General features: G+C 48.2%; 1 protein-coding gene across 2 annotated transcripts in view; it reads right to left on the bottom strand.

The window, feature by feature from the left end:
• The window catches only part of MDGA2 (MAM domain containing glycosylphosphatidylinositol anchor 2), a 504,154-nt gene that overhangs the window by 267,575 nt on the left and 211,034 nt on the right, over positions 1 to 25,545 (bottom strand). For both annotated transcript variants that reach the window (XM_072986938.2, XM_072986939.2), the window contains exon 3: positions 17,556 to 17,730. In XM_072986938.2, the coding sequence (XP_072843039.2) occupies positions 17,556 to 17,730 (175 nt within the window). The remainder of the gene's footprint in view (positions 1 to 17,555; positions 17,731 to 25,545) is intronic.

The following is a 25,545-nucleotide window of genomic DNA, read 5'->3' as shown; positions in this document are numbered from 1 at the left end:
CTGCCTTTCTGTTCCCAAGACCCCCCCCCCATGTCCTCGGTTCCTTATTCTATTTGCCCAAGAGAGGCAAGTGTGTGTGTATGTGTGTGTGTGTGTGTGTGTGGAGGGGGGAATGGAAACCTGAACTTCCCTGTGGTGTGACCTGACTCCAAAGACCATCTTAAGTATTTAGCTGACCTGTGATGACCCCCCCCCCCCCGTTTTTGGGTTGGGGCATCGAGACTTCCCAGGAGCTGAGGGTTACCCATTCCGTCGCCCGCCAGCCAGCCGTGTACGCTTAGCTGGAGATCTAGCCAGTGCCAGCTTGTTCATCACGGGGAGCCACGGAGATAAAAAAGATATAAATTAATGGGTTGGAGAGCTCATTTACATTTTGTCGCCATTTAGAAGGGAACTAATTAATATGTTTTATTGAGCTAATTGCACTGCCACCAGCTTTGGGAAGGGTGGGGGGAATTTTTAGGGATACGTATCCAGGAAGGGAAAAAAATGCTACCGTTAACATGCGTGACTAATAATGGATGTAGCTCTGTTAAAAATTAACAGCACTTTAATTAAATAAGTATTGCAGTGATACCAATGCAAGCCTTTCAGATTTATTGCCCCCAAGGGCATCCACTGCTGTTTGTTATATGGTGCCAGACACATGCACATTAAAGACACACATGCGCACACGTGCACCCACCCACACCCCTGTCTACCACCCTTTGTCCTCTGTCATGACTCAGTGCAAACTGGCTGACTCGTCTACCCTTTAACAAATGCATTCAATTCTTCAGGAAACCTCCAGTTTATGAATGTGGGATATTGTGCTTCTGTACCTACTGTTCAAACACACACACACACACACACACACACACACACACACACACACACACACACACACACACACACACACACACACACACACACACACACACACACACACACACACACACACACACACCAGAAAATAACCTGATGATGATGATGCACAATATTGTGCCCATGTTGCCAGCAGGAAAAAGGATGGTGAGCTTTATCTAGCAAAGGGCAGCCTGAATGTTGACAGCACCCATGGCAGCTGTCAAGAGGGTCTACAAGAAACACTCTTCTGCTCACAAAGTTGACACTATGCAAGGGAAAATCCCCGAAGCTGATTCCTGCTTTCATCCGTTCACCACTTCTCGCCCAAAAAGTTTCAAAAGCGGAGTCCTTTTTTTTTTCATCAATTAACTACTTTGTCACCTGAAAGACAAAGCCACTGTTAGAGCTGTTTTTCAACAAGTATGAATGGTTGTGAGCAGAAGAGGAGATCCTGTAGACCCCCCTTTGACAGCTGCCCTTGGTGTTGTCAAAATTCAGGCTGCCTTTACGCAACGCAGACTGTTTGCTACGTGTGCTAAATTTGGTGCTGATTGGATGTCCAATTCCAAACCTAACTTTTTTGCTCGGAGTGTGCCCATTTTTAATATTGCCTTGTAGAACGTTGATTTGCTGTGCTGTACAATACCTACTGCTGCACTGCTGTGCAGCAACAATGAATGCACATGGCAGTTTTATTAACGGCAGCATCTGTGTGTGAATATTGGCCCGGCTAGGCCGTATCTGTCTCCATCCAGTTGTTTAAGTGTGACTGTCGGAACCCTCTAATGGTATGACTGTAAAAGTGGAAGAATACTGGTTTGTTTTCAGCATAATCATCGGGGTGGAAACCCTTGTTTCCCCTGGTCTGATAAGAACCAGGAAAGGAGTTCAAGTGTATTTATTCTCTTCTCACAAGGAGCATCTTGTGGAACTCGCTCACAACAAAAGAGTGTGTGTGGGAAAAAGAACTCTCTCTTCTGCACAGAGGAGGCAGAACGACTGCAAGTCATGCTTTAATAGAAAGAGTGCTCAGCACAAATAACAGGAATTCTGCAGAACGATGATGGTTTTTTTACATTGTTGCAGAGAAACCACAAGGGGCAGGTTGCTTCTTTTTGAACATTTTGCCAGTTGTTCGGTGCTTGCTTTGCAAAACGACCCTTGTTTTCGGCTGAGTTTGCAAAAGGTTGGAGCCTGCAAAAATTACGGACACCTTGAGGGGGAAAAAAAAGACTTGCTCTTCTCTAGAGGTGAGGAAACACAGAAATAGCACAATCCTGGGATTAAGTTGTTATTGTTTAGTCCTTAAATCATGTCTGACTCTTCGTGATCCTATAGACCAGAGCACGCCAGGCCCTCCTATCTTCCACTGCCTCCATGGAGTTGGGGCAAATTCACATTGGTTGCTTCGCTGACCCTGTCCAGCCATCTCATCCTCGGTCGTCCCCTTCTCTCCTCTTGCCTTCACACTTTCCCAACATCAGGGTCTTTTCCAGGGAGTCTTCTCTTTTCTCATGAGGTGGCCAAAGTATTGAAGCCTCAGGTTGATTTCCTTTAGAACTGATAGGTTTGTTCTCCTTGCAGTCCAGGGGACTCTCAAGAACCTCCTCCAGCACCACAATTCAAAGGCATCAATTCTTCGGGGGTCGGCCTTCTTTATGGTCCAGCTCTCACTTCCATACATCACGACAGGAAAAACCATAGCTTTGACTATTCGGACTTTTGTTGGCAAGGTGATGTCTCTGCTTTTTAAGATGCTGTCTAGGTTTGTCATTGCTTTCCTGCCAAGAAGCAGGCATCTTTTAATTTTGTGGCTGCTGTCTCCATCTGCAGTGATCATGGAGCCCAAGAACGTAAAATCTGTCACTGCCTCCATATCTTCCCCTTCGATTTGCCAGGAGGTGATGGTGTTAATTAAAGACAGCCTATGTCAACAAGAATGAAGGATGCAGGGACAGTCTCTACAGTATGGATCAAAGATTTTCTACCCTCCTGTGCAGCCCTTCATGGTGGACCTAACATTTTCGATATCGTAGGGGCGGGTATCCTAGGCAAGGAATAGTCAAGAAGACCCAAGAAAGAAAGAAACCTTCACAAGGTTGGCTATTCCCATCATGGGTTCAAGCCCACCCACTCCCCTTCCGAGTTAAGCAGAAGACAGGGAATGCTCCTGATGGCCATGCCATTCATATTTCACCAAGGAGCCTTGAGATGCCCGTCTTCTATGGGCAGACACCTCGGCTGGGAATGAGAAGTAGCATTGCAATAAAGGAGCTTAGCGGTCTAAGGAGAGAGGGAGGCAAGCGCCACTCCGAAAGGTAGCATGGAAATTAATGAGGCAGCTGAACTATATTTTCAGTCCCTGAATTGGATCTTAATTGCAGCAGCCGGGAGAGAGTTATAGGCCTCTGCAGGGACATTTGGGGGGAAGTGCGCGCCCGATTATACTCCTGGAAAGCCAGAGAGTCGGAGGGTTGTAAAAGTACAAAGTGGTGATTAAGTCCACCTCTGCGGGCAGAGCAGGAAGGTTCAGGGAGGGCTACGGAACTCAGACCACGGCCCACCGGCTCAGGTCAACCACATTATCTGGGTTAGCAATCACAGCCCCTCACCGGGATCCTCAGAAAATGAGATTCTGAGGCTGCCGTGGCACATCTCCAATAAAATTCTCAGCACCCTCTCAAAAGCACTCTTCGTAGAATCTCTGGCTGGTGGCGCAAAGAGCCATGGAAAGGAGGTCAATGCAAAACCTGGAGATGATGGTGGAAGCCTTCGACGTCCACCACGGCGCTACAACTTGTCCTGTAAAATACTGCATCAGGTCTGCTTGGCCGCTAGCAAGGGACCTGACCAACCGAGTGAAAAACCCAATCCTATATCATCACAACCCTGTCTCCCACCCTGAGACTGCCAGCCACTATCAGGCTTTCAAAGGACAGTGCCCTTTACCACGACCACTGTCCCCCAGGGCATTTTCTGGCCACCTAGGGATTTGAATCCAGATCACCCAAGTTCTAATTTGACACTTTATCCAGCGCAGCACAGTGGTTTGGGCTGCTATCTGTAACTAATCATTATTTATGGACAGATATCTTGAAGCAGTTCTGAAGTTTTCGAACAAGAAGACCTGGAGGATGAATCTTTTTAAGAAAAAGGGGGGTGCAACGGATCAGCATCGTGAGTGCTCGGCCCCGTCTCCGAAGGCAAGCCAGAAGTAGCCCCGTTCAGTGCGACATGGGGGGGGGGGGTGAAGAACAGAACAGAAGCAGGTTCTGGTAAAAGGAACAGGAGATTGGCCACAGTATAGGCAACCAATTGATACTGTGAACGGAGGAAAAATGTTGTCCAGCGGTAGAGCCCCTGCTTTGCCTTTAAGAAGGTTCTGTGTTCAAACCCTGACAGTGTCTCCTGGTAAGTCTAAGACAGAATCTTGTTCGGGACCCTGCAAAGCCCCATCCGCCAGTCAGTGTCAACAAATATTGAGCTAGATGGACCAAATATAAAAGAGTCATTAAAGGACAGTTTCCTACATTTTTGCATTCCTAAATGGACATCAGAGCTGTAATGTCCAGTTTTGGCACCATCTCACACAAGCTCTGTCTTGGCTCAAGAAAGAAGAGGATATAGAGGTGCCCCCCCCTCAAAAAAATTAACAGTAAAGTTAGGTTGCTGTAGGTTTTTCGGGCTGTCTGGCCGTGTTCTGGAGGTTTTTCTTCCTAATGTTTTGCCAGTCTCTGTGGTCGGCATCTTCAGAGGACTGGAGTCGGAACTCTGTCTGTGCTCTGGTGCAGTTTGTTTGGATAGTTGAGTATTTATAGCTGTGGGATCAGCTTTTTGTCCTTTTCAGGACAACAACCATTGGATCCTGGCCATGAAAGCCTTTGAGAATACAGTAAATTTAGCCTCTCCAAGAAGGAAGGAAGGAAGGAAGGAAGGAAGGAAGGAAGGAAGGAAGGAAGGAAGGAAGGAAGGAAGGAAGGAAGGAAGGAAGGAAGGAAGGAAGGAAGGAAGGAAGGAAGGAAGGAAGGAAGGAAGGAAGGAAGGAAGGAAGGAAGGAAGGAAGTTAGGAAGTTGAATAAAGCTAGCAGATGGTTGAGTTTGGTGCTGAGAAATTGTTTTCCGAACAGGCCCTGGCTTCCGCACCCTTCGCGCCAACAGTCTGGCTCTGATACGTGGATGACATGTTCGCAATTTGGAACCACCGTGAAGAAAAAATGGAAGAATTTCTAAACCGTCTCAACAGCACCCACCCAAATAAACAATTCATCATGGAAAAAGAAATAGAGGTGCAGGGCATTAGAAGTCATTAGCACAGAAAGGGAGGTTTTGCATTGTATGTAGTTGGTCGGTTGGTTCAAGATGGAGAATTCATTATTCAACTAAGACTTCTGTAACTATTGGACAAACCTGCTAAATATAGTTACTCGCGCAGCTTATTCATTGCCTCTCAATGTTTGCAGCGATGCAGAAAATGATCTGTGCTGGAAGCAGACTTTCCATTGCTGGAAAGCCAGTCCAAAGCACCCTGGCGAGGAACCATGGTGAGCTATCTGCTTTTTCTCTCCCCAGCTCCCATCCAAAAATGGGTCGCTCGGGGTCAGTTCCAGAACGACACTCAGCACGTAATTTGGAGGAGAAAACCATGTTCATGTTTTTGGGAGATTTTTTTTTAAAAAGCAAAAAAAAGCGTGCTGCTTACAGTATATACCGCCCCATAGCGCTTCAAGCACTCTCTGGGAGGTTTACAATTTAATTATACAGGCTACACATTGCCCCCCCCCCAGCGAGCTGGGTACTCATTTTACCGACCTCGGAAGGATGGAAGGCTAAGTCAACCTTGAGCCGCTACCTGGAATTTGAACCCCAGGTCGTGAGCACAGTTTTAGGCTCAGTACAGCGGTTTAACCACTGCGCCACGAGGCTCAGTAAAAGGTTCAAAAAGAAAAAGGTGGTGAAATTATATTGAGGAGGGCCATTAAAACTTGAGGAACTGCAGCCATTTCAGACGCGTTCCCTGCCTCTTGGAGTTTGCCCTTTTGCAAAATCAGTGGCCCTTCCTATCAATAAGTCTTGTTGTCATTCCTGTCCATTACCCAAAAGATGTTACATTTGAGTTTGAGACGGCGCAGGGGGACCGGGGTGGAGGGCGTGATGCCTCTCAGATGTCAAAGGCAGGATAGGTGAGCAGGCAGAGAAGCCGCCAATCAATCAAGCTCTAGCAAAGGAGCCGGGCTTGACCTTTAGATGAAAGGGTCGGCGGCGTGCTCCGAATACCGGTGGCAGAGAACATGTTGCCAAGGTCTTTTTCCTCCCCGAGAAAGAGCTGGAAGCGCCCGGCCCTCTTTGGTTGAATGCTGTAAACATGGCCTGTCACCTCCGCCTGGCTTTGTTAATGCAAATACAATATGCACAGCTGCTCCTGAGATCGAGGGAGCAGACACTTTATGGGGCCATCCTGCCAGGCCTAAAAGAGCAGGGTTTTATTTTTATTTATTTAAAAACATCGTTACCCCATGTGGGACAGGCTCTCCACCTCCCTGAGAGTCAGGGCGAGGTTCCTGACCCGCATTTTGCCTTGGCGTTGGCGGGGCAGGCACAGATGATGCCCTTGAGGCCACAGGTGTAGCGATGGCTGGGGTGGGAATTAAGGAGGGGGGAAGTGAGGCAGGAGAATCAGATTCCAAAAGATCTCCTGTGTGGAAAATGAGTGCAGGGAAATCGCCCCAGAGGGAGACCACAGCTGTGATACAAGGAAATCTGCAAGTGGGACTTGAAGGCCTTAGGAATAGACCTCAACAGATGGGAAACCTTGACATCTGAGCGTTCAGCCTGGAGGCAGGCGGTGCATCACGGCCTCTCCCAATTTGAAGAGACTCTTGTCCAGCAGGCCGAGGCCAAGAGGAAGTCACAAAACCAGGGAGCTGGACAGGGGACAGATTGGATTTGTCTTCAGTGTGGAAGGGATTGTCACTCTCAAATTGGCCTCCTCAGCCACACTAGACGCTGTTCCATGTCCTCCATGCAGAGGACGATACCATAGTCTCTCAAGACTGAAGGATGGAGAGGAGGACCATTGGGCTAAGGCTGTGTACTCAGGAGGCGCTCAAGGCCCAAGAGGTGCCACTGCCACGGCCGGAGGGCTCAAGGGCCGGCTGGGAGACCCTCTGCCTCCAGAATCCTGAGCTAGCGGGAGTTTCCGGTGCCACACCTGAAGCTCAGGCACACCAGGATGAGGCCAGGTGCTGAGAGGCCCGAAGGCTCAGAGGCCAGAGGAAGCAGCGCGGGGTGGGGGCAGTGGCCCCACGGCAGAGACTGCCCGGGCAGCCCCCTCGCAGCCGTCCAGGTGGCCCTCCTCCTTTTCCTCCTCCTGCTCCTGCTGCGATTCCCCCCGGGGAAGCCAGCCGGGTCTGGGCAGAGTCTGCTCTATGCGCCTGAGAGGATTCCCGCACCTACGGGGTGGCTGCCACTGGTGGGGACCATGGAGGAAGGGGCCGCCGCGACCCTCCCCAGGGAGAGCCGCCTGCCTGCGCAGAGCATCCATGTTGCAGCCAGTGCTCTAGGCTGGGCAAGCCTGAGTGGGGCCCTCGAACAGGCCGAGGGGTGGGGGCTCCGCTCCTCCCAGGGGAAGATGGTTCGAGGGCTTTTCCTCTGCCCCAAAAGGCCTTGGGGGTGACCTTCACCGCCCCCCCGGGGACCCGAAAGTTACTAAGCCTGGGGTTCAGGCCCTTGGAGGAGTTCCTCTAGGGAAGACCCTGCTCCTGCAAGCGCTCCTCCTGTCCTGACGAAGGGCGATGCTCAGGCCTGGGGGGGTGCAGGCGAGGAGGATACTCCAAGAAGGCCAGCTGGGCCCTTCCATGGAGGAGGCCGCGTCCTCAGGCAGCGATGGTTGCTCGGAGGCTGGAGCGATGTGTCGGAGGAGAAGTCGGTGCCCCGTACGGCCGGTCTTGTGCTCCTCCAGCTCGCCTGAGGCCCGCGCGGGAGTGTGTGTGCATGCGATAACGGCTTCTTCCCTAACCTGAGGACTGAAGAAAGATCCAGAGGCCCATCCACCAGGCGTTGAGGCGTGGAAGGGAAGTGAGTGTCATTGGATTCTTTGCCTCAGGCCGCTGCGACATCTCTTGGCGTGGCCCCACGCCCTCCGTCCAAGCCCAGCCAGCCGGGGGCCTCGGCGTTCGGGAGGCAGCAAACTCCTGCTCCAGGCTTGGGAGGAATGTGGCATTCTCTCTAAGAAGGAGAGAGTTCAGGACCTCGGAGAGGGGAGAGCGCCAGTCCAGTTCCTCTTGAAACTCGGCACGGACTTGGTGGCCCACAACGCGGGACTCGCCAGGGTCCGCTGAGTGCCTCGGCGAGTCCTTTCCATCTTCTCTCTTCTCCCTGGGGGGAAATGCTTGTGAACTGCCAAGGCACTGCGCGGCTGGAATGGTTTCCAGCCGGTATTTTCAGCTAGTTGGAGAAACACAAACCTCCCCTACATTTATTCCACAAAGGGCGTGGAATAAAGTCTCATCGGTTCCCCGGGATTTGAGGACCCCGTTATTTCCTCTGCTTGATGCCTAGAGGCACGCACGGATGCACACACGCACACAGACTCACACCACACACACCAAAGACCAACTGGGAAGGGGGAGGGAAAATGCAGATTTAACATAACAAAAAGGGCTGAGGCTTCATATGGGCTTCAAACAAATGCCGCATTAAAAGACAACACGCAAAAGCAACACCCCAAACACCTTTGAAGGAATGAGGCACAACCATCCATTAAAGAACCCCACTCACTGAGGGGAAGCTTGCCTGAAGCGAAAGGTCTTGGCTGCTTGGGGACGGACAGCCAAGATGGGGCCAGGCTGCCTCCAGTGGCAGGGAGTTCCAGAGTCTCTGGGAGCAGTGACAAAGGCCCTCTCCTCTATCCCCATCACCTCTGGAGGTGGTGGGACCAAAAGAAAGGATTGATGGTCTTTCTCTCTCTCTTTCTCTCACCTTAAGAGGAGACGGGCTTACCAAATCTCCCCCATTCATATTTCTGCCATGGTTTCCTGCAAATTACCTGGCCTTGTCTGACGATGGGTTCGTTAGCAACGAGCCGTTTCTCCCGTTTGTTTTTATTTGGGTCTAGACAGCTGACCATGCTCGATTTGTGGCTCCTGCCTGTTCTGTGTGGTCCTCCCTGTTCTTTCTCTCCCCTCCTGTTAGCGTGAACGAAGGAAACACCGCGCAAACAAAGCCACCCCGGAGGAATCAATGGTGTGTGCGCATGATCACATCAACACATTTCTTCACTGGGTTTGTTCTCATTCAAGCACCCGGATGCGCTGGAGGGGAAAAGGAGGGGGGGAAAGCCCATTCATGTTTTAACAGCGAGAATGCCAGTTTCAGGGAAGGGCAGAGACCAGTTGAAAGGAGGCTCCTCCTTGCTCTTGGACTGGAAAACTGGATCTGGCCGTGGCTTGCAAAGAGACGTGTAAGGCTTGTCCTTCTGTGTTGCAATCCCACAGGTCTGAAGAGGGCCAGTGTCCTTGGATATCCATCTCTCGTTGATACATTTGCAAGGTTTCCGATGGATTTGGGGGCACAAAAAATTGTATGTCCATTTTTTAAATGTATTTGACTAAACAGGTGCGTGTTTCCGAAAATGTGCATAGTTCAAATGCACATTGGCCGATGCAAAAATGCATGGAAAATATTTTGTACATGTTAGTAAAAAAGGTGTACAAAAGCACTAGGTTGGAACATGCATTGAATGCTGGAGGGAGAAAAGAGAAGCTGGGCCTCTCTCTGTTCTGCTTTTTCTCCTAACAGCGAAGCTCTGAGTGAATTTCTCCCCCCCCCCAATTCTTCCTTCTGTGCTCGGCCTTACATTTCAGATTGCAAGCCTGCAGGCAGTGTGGTGTTCCTCTCTACACCGTCGGTTGCTTGGGGCGCCTTACGTGGCTGAAGGACAGGAGTGTGAACGAGAGACCGTCTCATGTGTGTCCGTACAGGAAGTGCAAAGCATACCAACACATACAAAGATACAGATGTGGACAAGGTAGGCAAAGACCGATCTCTGGGAAGGAAAAAAACAAGTCTCGCAACCCAATATGGAAACTGCCCCGAAGAACGCCAAGGAGAAACTGAGAAACTTAATGAACAACAAGACAAGTTGTTACATCCCTAGTAGAGATGGGCACAAACGGGTTCGTCCCAGTTCATCCCAATGCATAAGGGCGGCAGCTCAGCTGCTACTGCTGCTCCCCTCCCCCACCCCTTCTGACTCAATCCAGCCACTCCCCAGGCCCAACTTGCTTGCCTTTTCCCACCTCAACTGATCTCCCGGTCACGGGCAGGAGCACGGGCTTCTAGGCCCCGCCCTTTTCGCCTGAGTGGCAGATCAGCTGAGAGGGCGGGGCAGAGAAGCCTGAGCTCTTGCCGGGGACTGGGAGATCCATCAAGGAGATGCCGGAAGCGAGCAGGCTGGTCCTGGCGAGGAGCTCGTTAAGCCAGAGGACGCAGGGGAAGGGAAGCAGCAGCCTCTGTGCTGCCACCTTTACAAATGGGGACGAACTGGGACAAACTGGTCAGTGCCCATCTCTAATCCCTAGATTAGGGTCTGTGTAAGATTCAAACCTAATTGGGGGGGGTGAGGTGGGCTCAATAATTGCCCTTATTAGCAGATAGGGTGTCCTCATTAGCCATCTTTTTTTTTTCACTTCAATTGGAGAAAAGTACCAATATAACCAATATGGAAGGACAGATCCTGAAGCTGAGGCTCCAATACTTTGGCCATCTCATGAGAAGAGAAGACTCCCTGGAAAAGACCCTGATGTTGGAAAAGTGTGACGGCAAGAGGAGAAGGGGAACAACAGAGGACGAGATGGTCGGACAGGGTCATCAAAGCGACCAACATGACTTTGACCCAACTCCGGGAGGCCGTGGAAGACAGGAGGGCCTGGCATGCTCTGGTCCATGGGGTCACGAAGAGTCGGACACGACTTAATGACTTAGAAATAACAACCAATATAACTCCTACTTCCAGAACATATCTGAGCATCCTTTTCAGCTCCAACAATAACGCTGTGAACATCCAGCTGGTCTGAGCAGCTACAAACGGTGAAGAAGGAGAGAAGGGGAAGTTCTTCAGAACAGCTCCGGCCACTGGGAAGGGACCTGCCTTCTAGAAGCAGGCCACGATTTGACCTGCAGCTCATTCTGGCGCTGCAGATCACGAAGGTTTGTTCGTCTGAGACCCTGGAAGGGCTAAATTTCTCAGGCATGCCTCAGCTGGAAGCATGGTGACCTTCGTCCTTCTAGCAATATAGATGATGAGCACCGTTTCAGAAACAAAGGAGCGAGCCAACATTTGCAAAATGACTTCAACTGCTTTTTTTTAGAAGAATTCATAGAATCATAGAAAAGTGAAGTTGGAAGGGGCCTACAAAGGCCATCAAGTCTAACCCTCTGCTCAATGCAGGAAAACAAATCAAAGCTTATCTGCCAGATGATTATCCAAGTTTTTCTTGAATACCTCCAGTGTGGGAGACCTCACCAACTCCTGAGGCCACTGGTTCCACTGTCGTACTGCTCTAACAGTTACGACGTTTCTTTGTCCTCAACCTTTCTCTGGGCAATCACATTTAACACTACAGGTGGAAACGACCTCAACAGATGCTTCTTTGTGCAAAGACAGCACAAGCAAAACACACAGAGACACACATGCCCCCTACGCACACTTATGGATTGAACACATCAAGGAGAAAACTAGATTAGATGCACTTAACCAGACACTGCTTGCAGTGTATCTACACGACACGGAAAAATATACTTCTAACACTCTTGCATGGAAACCTAAGCAAAGCCTCCTCCTTCCTCACCCTGGTGACCATCACTTTTATTTGTTCACCACTGTTTCCAAGATGCCTACTGCGAAGGAAGCCAATTAAGCCCTCTCTACACAGTATGGATTCTCTCCAGCCACATGGGGCTGAGAAATCCATCTCTGGCTACCGTTAATCTTCTTTCTTCTTTTAACTTCCGATCCTTTACGAAGACTGCCGGAATAGTGAGTAAAACATGTTCTCCTTTCTTTTCCCTATCTAACGGTGGTCTCCTGAGTGCTGGTCATGACAAGAAAGGCATGCGCTCCCAAAGATCTACGGCAGGTTCTCACTGACACTCACTGCACATCTGCCGTGCAACTAGCCGAATCCAATGGATAAAAACTGCACAAGAATTGAGAGAAGCTGGAGGGCAGGTGAGGTTTATACAGGGGAGCCCTTCCCTGCTGTGAGCTGGCTGGGTAGCTCAGTGGGTTGTATCGCCCAGGGTCCGAAATTCAAATCCCCACAGTGCCTCCCGCGAGAAGATCCAAGCGGTGCAGCCTTGTTCTGTCGGTTGGGCTTAGGGCACAGCCAGAAAAAAATGGATGGGTCAACCACTTCTAGGGCTTTGACACGTGGACAGTCCTCAGAAAGGCCACCATCAGTTGGAACCAACCTGATGACCGGTGGTCCTAGAATGAGCTGGAATTTTTAGCATGTATACATGACTGAAACAGCGATGTCTACCTTGGCTCGGGCACGTCGTGAGAATGGCTGACGGTTGGAGAATTAGTGCAGGGAAATTGCCCCAGAGGGAGACCACAGCTGAGATACAAGGAGATCTGCAAGCGGGATCTGAAGGCCTTAGGAATAGACCTCAACAGATGGGAAACCTTGACATCTGAGCGTTCAGCCTGGAGGTAGGTGGTGCATCATGGCCTCTCCCAATTTGAAGAGACCCTTGTCCAGCAGGCCGAGGCAAAGAGGAAGTCACAAAAGCAGCAAAACCAGGGAGCTGGACAGGGGACAAAGTGTCTTTACTGTGGAAGGAATTGTTACTCTCAAATTGGCCTTCTTAGCCACACTAGACGCTGTTCCAAGTCCTCCATACACAGCAGGATACCATAGTTTCTTGAGACTGAAGGATGCCTAATCTAATGTAGATGACCTGCTGTTTCTCTGCTGGTAACAGCCAGCCTCAGGCCGATCACACTCTGGAAGGATCAGGCCACCTGATGGCTGCCTTTTTGGTCTGGGCTCTCTTACCACACACACACAGCACAGTTCTTGGCCTCCTAAATTGGCCAGAATCGGCTGCTTAAGAAGATTAAGAAAAACACATTTTCCCTGGATCAGTTAATGCACCTTTTGTTCCAAACCTAGTCAATTTCTTCTTTATAACTAGAATCCCTCCTTTTAAAATGTAAGACTTACCTTTGTTATATTCCCTAAGCTCCTTTTCTGTTCGACAATGTGGAAATTTCCTTCACCCATGATAAGCCACCGTAAAATTCTCTACGCTCCCCCCACCCTCCAATAAACACACCTTGGGTAAGGAAGGCGGGAGGCCTCCAAGCTATTAAAAGGAAGAGTCATGAGTGTCCTGTCCCTTGTGGACACATAAATATGTCACAGACAAGAGTTTCTGAAAGGTACCTTGCTCGGCAAGAAGTTCCCACCTTCCCTGAAAACATGGCAATCCTACGACTCGTTTGTCTAGTGAAAACAAAGGGAGGGGGAAAATAGAAAAGGTTGTACACTCCTTGCATAAGACAAACACGAGCGGTGCCTTTATTAGACCACTGAACCCCAACTTTTAACACGCAACACCCAAATTACTTAGAGGCCATCAGTGTAGTTACGCTGAAAAACTGTCTTGGGGTTTTTCCAAGATTTATGCACTCAAACGTGTCTCAATTAGAACAACTCTCATTTCTGAAGTTTTATAACAGATAGCTGTGTTAATCTGTGCCAGCATGCCAGAGGGGGAAAAAAAACAAAACAAAAATAAAAAATAAAGGAGATATAAACATTGTGCCACCTTAAAGAATAAGTGCTATGTTTTTATGTGAGGTATTGTGGGCAGATTCACTTCTTCAGACCATAGCATTTGAAGCATATGAGATGTTTGAGGACCCCCTCAAGTGAGTTTCCATGATCAAGCACGGATTTGAACTCAAGTCTTCTAAGTGTCCAGTCTGACACTCTATCTTTTTACATTTTGCAGTATTTTGTTCTGTCTTTTCCATTTGGTAAATACAGTGGTGCCTCGCTTAACGAGCGCACCATTTAACGACGAATCCACATAGCAATGCATTTTTTGTGATCGCTAATGCGATCGCATTGCGATGTTTTATATGGCAAAACATTGCATTGCAATGATCAGTAAGCGTTTCACTTACCGATCTCTGCATTGCGATGTTTGCGAAACAGCTGATCGGCGGTTCCAAAATGGACGCCGAAAGAAGAAAATGGACGCCCGCTCCATTTTCGCGCCCTGCCCTTGCTTACCGGGCAGCAAAAATGGTGGCCGGATGGAGGACTCCCCGCATAACGGTGAGTTTTTCCCCAGAAACTCTGTTTAATGTGTTCCTATGGGGTTTCCCCCCGCATAGCGACAAATCCAGATAGCGACGTTAATCCTGGAACAGATTAACGTTGCTATGTGGGGCACTACTGTATTTCCAGTGTGCAATGTCAAAATTGGTCACTAGAGGGAACCAGAAAGTACCTCCCTTTTTCTGGTCTTAGCAACATACTGGTTGTAGGCATCCTTCCATCTTCAGAGACGATGGTAACGTGTTCTGAATAGAGGTCTCACGACATGCCTGAGCCAACGCAGACGTTACTGTTTCAGTAATGTATACATGCTAAAAATTCCAGCTCGTTCTAGGACTCCTCTATTTGGAACTTTGTCCTGCCAGGTGATACCAAAAATCCGTCAGAGGCAAGGCATATGGAAGGTGTTCAGCTTCCTCTCCTGCCGGGCACAAAGGGTCCAGGACTCACTTGCAATGCAGGAGTGTGCTCAGGACATGGGCTGTAGAGACCTGGATCTTGATATATTCCATCTTAGCGACAATACATGCAGGAATTGAGTTAATATTCTGCAATGCAACAAATGGGAGTATGATTGCAGCGAAGAGGATGATAATAATAAAATAAACCCACCCAAGGACAAACACTAAAAGTTCACTTCTAGCTTCCTTATGTTAGACTGGAGCACTTCATCGCAGGTAGGACTTTTTTCAGGTTCCTGGCAGTGTAACTGAGTTAACAATGAGTAACTGATTCTTTTCCATTGCCCTGTTCCATAACTGAAGATAAAACCAGGGGCTTCTGCATAAAAAAAGGCAGAGGCACATTATGAGGTCTCGCTAAACTCATGACCATCATCAATTAGGCCACCTCAAAAAGTAATCTGAATGACCCATATGAATCCTCAGATCTTGTCAAAAGTAAGATAGATGATTCCCCATCGTCATCATCACCATCACCATCAATTTCCATGACTAGCACTGGAAGCAGCTCATACCATACCAAGGAACAATGAGTCTCACAAATCAAAGCAAAATAGAATCCAACAGATATATGACACTTACATCAACTGATAAAGATTATTGATAAAAGATCAATAACATCCAAGGCAGCAGAGAACGTAAAGCCAGATACGGATAGATGTCTATCCGAGAGAGAAAGCCAAACAGGGCCCCTCTTAACAGTTCATGTGCAAGATGTATTGGCAGGAAATATCTGTCCTTTGCCTTTGAGAAGAAAAAGCCATCCCCACAAAGCGAGCGCAGCTGGAGAAAGATACAAGCAACCCATCTAAGGCTTCTGACGTGCTCCTTGAAACCAACTGCAGTCATTGGAGGTATGCAAACGGTGCAAAGCAGGCAAATTGGGCGCTTCTGAGAAAACCACACCATCCCATGCAAAAAAAAGGAGGCCCTTTGTAGTAAGGCTTGTCCTGGCCGCTACAATAAGAAGATCAACACCATCCTCGCCATCCTCTTGACACGGAGGAAGACAGAGCAGTGAGATAGTCACCAAAGGAGTGAAGATTTGTACCCTCAACCAGGCTTCCCGACTCACCTGAACTTCTTCCATCTGAATTGAGCATGTGGCACCTACCGTAAGGATGAACCCTCTTTGACTCCCCACCCACACCTGCCTCCTTTTTCACAATGTGGCAGCAAATCATGGTTCTTTATACGGCTCAATTTGATTTCCTATTATAACCCCATTGCAGGAGAAGACAGGAGGGACGGCGTCATTCCCAGGGAACAGAGAGGAAAAATGTTAAAAATCTCGATGGGGAGTCCACCAGTCCATGCAGTTGCAATCTTGAGAATAGACTGTTGCAACACTCTCTACGTGGAGCAGCCCTTGACGGCAGTTCAGACGCTGCAGCAAGTGGAAAATGTAGCTGCCGGGCAGCTACCTGGCACATCACAATCTGACCGTAGACCACCTGTCCCGGCACATCTGCAAGGGCTGCCTGTCTGTTTCCGGGCCACGTTCAAGGTGCTTCTGCAAACCTTGAAAGCCCTCAACGGTTTAGGACCTTGTTTGTACCGGTCTGAGCGCAGCTCCCTCAAAACGTCTACCTGTCCCGCTCGCACCTCATCGACTGGGATGGCGCTACAGGTGGTGACCCCGAGGGAGGCCCGGACATTGGCCCCCTGAAACCAGACCTTCTCTGTGGCGGCCCCACAGCTCTGGAATTCGCTCCCCTCTCAGGTGCAATGAGTCACGTCCCTCCTTGGTCTTAAGAAGGCAGATAAAATCCTGCCTGTTTTCACCAGACTTTTATAGCCTTATTACTCCAGAGTAATCTTGTTTAAATGATTATTTTTTGGGGGGGTTTTCCCGCACTCATGAACTTACCCTGCTTTTGCTGCCTAATATTATTGTACTAAGTATTTATAACTATGTTATAGTTTTTTTTTTCTTTATTAGTTATTTTATTTTCAGACATTGTGTTTCTTGTTTGCTGTTCATGTGAATTTTTCATTGGGTCTGTTGTGTACTTTGTGTTCTTGTGATTTGTTTGCTGCCTAGAATAGTGGCTCCTGCCACTTGTTCGACGTGATAAATAGCTAGCTAGCTAGCTAACTAAGATAGATAGATAGATAGATAGATAGATAGATAGATAGATAGATAGATAGATAGATAGATAGATAGATAGATAGAGAGAGAGAGAGAGAGAGAGAGAGAGAGAGAGAGAGAGAGAGAGAGAGAGAGAGAGAGAGAGAGAGAGACAGACAGACAGACAGACAGACAGACAGACAGACAGATAGATAGATAGATAGATGGACAGAAGGAAGGAAATAAGGAAGGACTGATTATGGATGGAAGGAAGACAGACAGACGGACGGACAGACGGATGGATGGATGGATGGACAGAAGGAAGGAAAGAAGGAAGGAAGGACTGATTATGGATGGAAGGAAGATAGACAGACTGACTGACAGACACCTGAGCTACTACTCCTGCTGAGCAACGGGTAGCTGTAGGAAACAGAAAGACAGATTTTGGCAGGCCGTTTTCAGGGGAAAGTCCTCAAAAGATAACTTTAAAAACATCATTTCCCAAAATTGGGCACCATTTGTGGTTATACTAATGGTAGGAACCTGGCAGTTTTCCTTCTCTGGTTATGCACAACCTTTCCGTAGGAGCTACGCGGATGAGTAGCGAAACGTTTCAGCCTAACGAGAAAGAAGTCCAGTTGCCAGGACTCAGCTTCCAGAGAACCTCACCTGGAGGACTGAGAACCTTCGCAGATATTTTCTGTAGGAAACTTTGCATGACTCAGTGATGGGCTTGGTAGGGGACCCTGCTCACCGCCTCCTACTCCACCAACAAAAGCTGCAGAGGAAACACGAGTTAACCCTTGACGGGGTTTTGGTACTTACAGTAGACGTCCACTCTTATTGACTTGATGGCCGGCGAGCCCAGGCCATTCTCGGCCTTGCAGTAGTAGCGTCCGCCTTGATGCCGCTGGATATTCGCAATCCTCAACGTCTCGTTGAAGACGCTGGAGTCTTGAAACCGGTCAGAGGCACTTCCTGCTGTCTTGGTCCACCTGATCTGAGCAAACACCAAAAAAGACTGTCACTTCTAGCTTGGCCGTTCGTCCCCTTTGCTAATTTTGCTTCTTCCTTGCAGACGTGAAGCTGCAAGGCTTTATTTACACACCTGAACATCCGCTGCACAAATGAGTTTACTCAAAATCAATAAAGAAAAACAATGCAAAACAAGCATTTTGTTTTATTTCTTGCATTTATCATCGTCCGGAATAGTGACTTGGCACTCAAGGGTACAGGACATCAATGCAAGAAATATGTAAAACAAAATAAAGAAAATAAAACATGTAGTAATGCATGCAAACTTATTTTTTTTAAAAAACCTTAGTAAACATAAAACAAAAGCAGCTTAAGCTATACAGTTACAGAAACAGAGCACGCCTCTACTGGGACCACTGAAGATATTTTAAATCATTTATTTTCCACTTACAAAGACCCCTTCGGCTTCAAAACTGCACTGAATTCTGCAGAAGTGTGCAACCGTTCCTTTTTATTAATGCATACTCAATAAAAACTCCCCAAATATCACTAAAAACACTCTTCTTTTTATCAAACTCTTTTTAACCTTGATATCACAAGTTAACTTATTATCAATGGCTATATTCCATACTTCTTTATACCAATCACTTAACTGAAGAATCATGGTTTACTTTCCAGTTCTTTGCTCTCATTAATTCTGCAGCAGTTAGTAAATTTGTTATTAAGTCCCATCTCATTGTCCTCTCTCGAATATTGATAAAACTGCTATTCTAGGATAAAAGTGGTCTTAAACGACCAGATAGGCGGGATATAAATGAGCCTCGTGGCGCAGTGGTTAAAACTGTACTGCAGCTAAAACTGTGCTCACGACCTGGGGATCAAATCCCAGGTAGCCGGCTCAAGGTTGACTCAGCCTTCCATCCTTCCGAGGTCAGTAAAATGAGTACCCAGCTTGCTGGGGGGGCAATGTGTAGCCTGTATAATTAAATTGTAAAACTCCCGGAGAGTGCTTGTAGCGCTATGGGGCGGTATATAAGTCCAATAAAAATAAATAAATAAATAAATAAATAAATAAATAAATAAATAAATAAATAAATAAATAAATAAATAAATAAATAAATAAATAAATAAATAGGCTTGTCTATTCAAGACACAGAAAAAACCAGTTACAAAGGTTGAACGGAAGCTGGAGAAGTTGCAAATCCAGAGACTCATAAAGCCACCTTAGAGCCTCCAGCACCACACCCAAAAATTATGGCTTGGGGAAAAAGAGGTGCACTCGTACAAGAACTTATTCGATAATTCCTTGTGCAAGCTTTAAAAAAAAACCAGGTACAACATTTGTACAATGTGCAAAAGCCTCAACAAGACGCTGGCCCCAGAGCTGATAGACAACTCCACATACTCGAGGCAAAACCATACATTTCAGATGACCTATTATTAGAACAGAGAATCCCTCAACAGATGAAAGCCTCTGAGTGTCATACCTCACAAGGTTTGGAAATTGGAAAGGTTTTGTTTATGATTTCTCAGGGACAAAATATCAGTTGAACAATAATTTGATTTCAGCTGTGAGGATGCATTCTCTGTAACCTGCTGTTTGGCAGTTGATTAAGAGCTGCTACATCCTGCTTTCTGATTTGTGTATTCATATAAGGGACAGAGAAGACTCCTTGGAAAAAACCTTGATGTTAGGAAAGTGCGACGGCAAGAGGAGAAGGGGACAACCGAGGATGAGATGGCTGGACAGTGTCTGCGAAGCAATCAACATGAAATTGACAGAACTCCAGGAGGCAGTGGAAGATAGGAGGGCCTCGCGTGCTCTGGTCCAGGGGGTCACGAAGAGTTGGATATGACTAAACGAATAAGGGACGGATGTTGTACTGTCTGCAGTTTACATTCCTTTTTTTCCTTGTGTTTACCTGTACATTCTTTCCACCCTGATTCCATCCTCGTGTAAATACAGTATATAAATGCATGATTTAATATGTATTTCAAAGACCAAAATCCTGCCGGGAAAAATACCGTACCCCCAACAGCAATAATGCCAGCAGTCCCCCCCCTTTTGCTTAGGCTGTCCCTTGAATGAATTTTGCAACTCAGGTATGGACAGTCACACAGCAGGCAGTTGGTTTGTGAGATTACCACCATGCACGCATTTCTTCCCCAACAGAGCTCTGATCAGAATTTGACTTTCAAAATACGGATTTTTAACGTTTTACGTCCTCCGTTGGCAATGGAGAAAAGGACCCCCGGCCCATGTGCCCGACAACGCCTACAGAGCATCAAACTTCCAGTCTTCCAGAAGCTTCCCCCGTTGCGGACACGGTGCAGAAGGAGCAAAGCCGTGGCTGAATCCTGACCAGTGCTCCACAGGGGTTGGTTCTGAACCGTATCGCCTGCATCGAATCTCCCAGTTGTCAAAAGCATGCCCTGTCCTAACACAAGAGTAGACCTTTGGTCTAGATGGGCGGGATAGAAATCCAATCAATCAATAAATAAGGATGGGGACTTGGTCTAGTTTTGGACTTAAAAGGCACTGTTTCTGCTGCACTGTCACAATTCTGGGCATGAAGGTGGGCTGCTTCACAAGCTCCCAGACCACCCCACACAGAACTCGCCCACTTCTCACTTTTTTTTTTTCTGGGGAAAAGAAAGAGCTTGGGATTTCGGACTTGGTAGCCATGACTCGAACTCAGGCCTTGGGGCCAGAGACTTGAACTCAGACTTGGAACCTGGACCCAAAGACTCTGCCCTCATCTCTGCCTTAACGCATCCCACGGTTAAGCAAACAAACCAGAAACCCAAGAGAACAGGTTTCGGAAACCGAAGGCAAGCGCACCTCCTTTCTTCCGTCAAACGAATGCCCCTTTTCACAGATCCTCTGTGAAGTCTGCCTACGGCGGGCCAGATCCTGAGGAACTTTGCCAACGTTTGAGCAAGAGAGGGATGGCGGCAGGTTGCCAGGGCAGAGGGGTATCCCTGAGCACACTCAAGGACAGCCAAGATGGGTGTTTCCCTAAGGGTGGCCGTGCCGTCAGATATTTAAAAGAAGAGACAGATAGTCCAAGAGGGGAGGGGGCAATGTTTGCTGTCAGCCGCTGAGGCGATTGAAGAGCATTTTCACAGCACCGCCATCTTGAAAAGGAATGGCCACCATCGCACCAACCGATGCGCATCAGGCTCAACGCCGCTCCTGTTGTCATGGAGCTTCTTGGTCTCAAGCGCTGGCACGGTTTGTGGGTGAATCTGTGCCCCAAAACAGTGCAATTTGGGACCAGGAATGGCGGGCATCAGTACAACGGTTTGCCGTGTCTCGGATCCCCAGGGACACATCCTTCCACCCCTGGCGGAGCTCGGATCGCTCGTCAAAGTGGGCCATCTCGGTGAGCCTCTTCCAAACAAGTTCATGAGCCAGCCAGCCAGCCCTTCCCAAAGCTCAGCAGCTGTGCCCTGTCAAGAGAATTCCCCTTCCACCGGAGACGGCCAACCTTAAAACCCAGACGTTCTCACACTGTCTGCATTTTCCTATTTTTAACCTCTCCGCTATGAGCAGCTTCAAATCATCTGGACAAGGAAGGCGCTGCAGGACAAATGCTTCAAAAGATGTCAGATTGATTGTTTTCCTTCCCCCACTCAATACACATACTATCACATCAGGGGAGGAAGAAAAAAAGCCTGTTGAAAGCATTGTAAGGGGACAGAGCTTGAAATAAGGATTAAGAAAACAAGGACAGAGACGCTGCGGAGGCACGGGATTGAAAAAACACACAAAAACTCAGGCAAGTTAAAAAAAAAGCTACATCCCTGGAATTTTTGTGTTATGACTGGTTTAAAGCAAAAGAAAAGTGTATATACAGTGGTGCCTCACTTGACGAATACCTCGTTAGATGAGGAAATCGCTTGACGATTAGTTTTTTGCGATCGCTAAACGATGACTGAACGGTGGTTTTTTTTGCTTGTTGATCGGTTCCTTGCTTCGGGAACCTATTTTTCGCTTAACGATGATCAAAAACAACTGATCGTCAGGTTTCAAAATAGCCGCCTGCTGTGCAAAATGGCTCCCCGCTGTGCTTTAGGACAGATTCCTCGCATTACAGGCACCGGAAAATGGCCGCCCTATGGAGAATCTTCGCTGGATGCTGAGGTATTGCGCCAATTGGAACGCACTGAACCAGTTTTCAATGCATTTCAATGGGCTTTTTCATTTCCCTTGACCAGGATTTTGCTTAACAGCGATTTGAACGGATTATCCTCGTCAAGCGAGGCACCCCTGTACTGCCCCATAGTGCATAATCCACTCTCTGAGTTGTTTCCAATTAAATGACACAGACTACACATTCCCCCCCCTCCACCCTAGCAAGCTGGGCACTTCATTTACCAACCCCAGAAGGAAGGAAGACAGAGTCCACCTTGAGCCGTCTATCTGAGCCCGGGAAGATCCAACTCAGGTTATGAGCTGAGTCTTTGACGGGAACATTCCTGGGTCAATTTTGCGAAACTTCTCCAAATCCTACTCTTATTTTGTGGCTGAAATAACTATGGGCATATTCCATTAGAGGATTCTTGACACAGAAATTTGTGCACATTTTTACACACCTTTAAATGCATTTAACCTCACATGCACATTCTCCTCCATGGACTAAACCACACGCGTGCCTAATTTTATAATGAAGCACATTTTAGCCACCTCCATTCTGAAACCCGCGCCAAGTTCTGGGCCCAGCGTCTTTCTCCATACTCTTTGCAAGTATCTATATTTTTCTGAGGCTTCGTTTGTTATACCCCTCACCCCCACCCAGAAAAAAAAACTCAACAGGTATGAAAAGGCTCCCTGCAGCAAGGCTGTTGAAGCAAACAAAAGCAGAAGATGCATTTTGCACTCAACAGGGCAACGTGGTCCTTCACATTTCATCAGTGATGCTCATCACGAGAGGTCAGGAACTGGGAACAATTTGTTGCTGTTGTTTAGTTATTAAATCGTATCTGACACTTCGTGACCCCACGGACCAGAGCAAGCCAGGCCCTCCTGTCTTCCACGGCCTCCAGGAGTTGGTCGCTTCGGTGACCCTGTCCAACCATCCTCTGCTGTCCCCTTCTCCTCTTGCCTTCACACTTTCCCAAAATCAGGGTCTTTTCCAGGGAGTCTTCTCTTCTCATGAGATGCCCAAAGTATTGGAGCCTCAGCTTCAGGATCTGTCCTTCCAGGGAGCACTCGGGGTTGATTTCCTACAGAACGGATATGTTTGTTCTCCTTGCAGACCAGGGGACTCTCAAGAGCCTCCTCCAGCACCATAATTCAAAGGCATCAATTCTTCGGTGGTCAGCCTTCTTTATGGTCCAGCTCTCACTTCCATACATCACTACAGGAAAAACCATAGCTTTGACTATTCGGACTTTTGTCGGCAAGGTGATGTCTCTTTTTAGGATGCTGTCAAGGTTTGTCATCACTTTCCTCCCAAGAAGCAGGCATCTCTTAATTTCGTGGCTGCTGTCTCCATCTGCAGTGATCATGGAGCCCAAGAAAGTCAAATCTGCCACTGTCTCCAGATCTTCCCCTTCTATTTGCCAGGAGATGATGGGACCAGTGGCCACGATCTTGGTTTTTTTGATGTTCAGCTTCAGACTATTTTTGGTGCTCTCCTCTTTCAACCTCGTTAAGAGGTTCTTTAATTCCTTCTCACTTTCTGGGAACTATTAGGGGTGTAAAAACAACAGCACCCATGACATTGTTCTGCGCTCAGCCATGGAGGCTCCCTGGAGTGATCGACCCACCTTAAGGAAGAGTTTCCAAAGCCCAAGAAGGTGGGTGGGTTGATTTCGTCTCCTGGTGAGAGCAAGACCAGGAGCCTTGTTTTTATTTTGCATCAAGGTCTCGAAATCATTCATGCAATCCCTCAAGAAGCACCTCTTCCCTTGGAGGAACAAACCACACTCCGTCAAGCCCCAAATGCGCAGAAGGCACGGGTCGCCATTAACGAAAGCAGGAAATCAGCCCCAAAAGGGCTTTGAATCTTTAACTGTCCACCCTCAACATCCTCATTGTGTCCAATTTATGTTATTTGCATTAAAGGATTATTGGCATAATTTTGGTACATTCTTGCGAACAAACAAACAAACCCAAAAAACTATGTTCTTGTTTTCCTTCTCGTCTCTTCTAGAGCACACCAGGAAAAGCATGCAGGAATAAGAAGTGCACCTCCTTTGTCAAGATGACTCAGCCCACATTTCTTCTATCCAGAATGACCGTCCGGGTCACGTCTTGAACACACTGCACTAAGTCCTTCTCCTTACAAAATCCAGACGTTTTAAATTCCGCTCTCCACCCACCCCCCAAGTGGGAAAGGCTTCCCGCCTGGCCAGCCATCATGGTCTTCTCCTTAATCGCTCACGCAGTTTACAGGGACCATTTCTCATTCCACGCTGAGGGACCCCTTCTGCCCAAAGAGCCATAAAATGCCACATTTGCGTCTCCAACGTTCGTTCCTGGGAGATGCCAGGTCTCCTTTTGTGCTTCCCCGATCCGCCGGAGCAGGCCACTTAGACTGCATTTCCTTTGCAAGACGCGGAATCCACCCACGCCATACATTTTGCTTCGGAAACCAGGGGATTGTTTGCTAATTCGTGTCGGATTACGCCCCCTCAATAAATGAACAAGCAAAACATTGCAGAGTAAGAGGATGACCTGATGTATCTTTTGATGATTTAAAGAGAAAAAAAGGGGAAAAAAGAAGGATTCACGATCGACCCCTTTTTGGCAAGCCTTTGCCAAGAGGGTGGCGGTGAATTTCTGTGCTGTGGGTAGGTGACTCCACAGGGATCCGTAAATCCCCAACGGAGGCCAGCGGTGCAGCGAGCCTGCCTCTTTTCCCCTGGAACAGAACACACTGGGGGGTGATGAATATGGAACCATGTCATGGGGCTTTATAAACCTCCCTTCTTTTACATGCTCACGGCTGCAAAACACTCAGCCTCTTAAGCCGCTGCCGTGGCTTAAAATGGTCATTTAAGGCTTAAAAGCGAGTTATGAACGGCAAACGAAGGGAAGAAGCCATTTCCACAGTCTGTAACTGTTGTGGTTGCATTAGGGGGACGTGAACCCCCAAATGCATTTTCTGTAGCGTAGAAAGGGAGGAAGAAAGGGAGAGCGGGGAAGGCCGTGGGGCCGGCCAGACCGAGCTGGAGGGTAACCAACTGGCATGTCACCACCCAAAGGGTCCCCAAGCAGCCGTTCTGGCCATCTGCTTAACTTAAGCCCATGGTGTGGCAGCTAGGGAGGAGATTTTGGGGATGGTACCCACCTTCTGGCCTTGGTGGGCTGCACCAACCTGCTCCCGTTTTCGAAAACCAGATTTTTTTTTTCTATCACTCTATAGCCACTCTCTATATCAACAAGGACCAGCAAGGACAAGTCGGAGGAACTGGACACTCCAAAGTCTGGGAGGGAGGACGTACCACAGATTACCATGAAGAGCACCAATGGATGACCGGGGTGGTGTGGGGCTCATGAACTGAGTCCAAGGGGGAGATGGGACAAGGTGCGACCCTGCTTTGAAGCCCCAAGGCCGAGGGCACAGCTGCAGGGGAAAGTCTCCTCATGAGTAAGTGGCCTCCTCTTTCTCCTAGGGAGGGCTCAGAGGCCACACACGGCCGCTTGGTGCGTCTGCTACGGGAAGCTTCCATGCAGTCAACTCACTCCAACTCAGCCTCAGAACACCGCCGGTCCACCCTCATTACTGCTGGGAGACGGGTCACTCTCTTAGCTGGACTCGGGAGGTCATTCAAGCGTTATGCTGCCTCTCTGTAATCTTGGCTGCTTTCTCCGGTGCCCTGTAGCTTC

Source organism: Pogona vitticeps, chromosome 1, assembly GCF_051106095.1.
Source record: "Pogona vitticeps strain Pit_001003342236 chromosome 1, PviZW2.1, whole genome shotgun sequence".
NCBI classification, from domain to species: Eukaryota; Metazoa; Chordata; class Lepidosauria; order Squamata; family Agamidae; genus Pogona; species Pogona vitticeps.
Note: the sequence above shows the minus strand (reverse complement) of the source record. Positions and strands in the feature narration are given on the sequence as shown.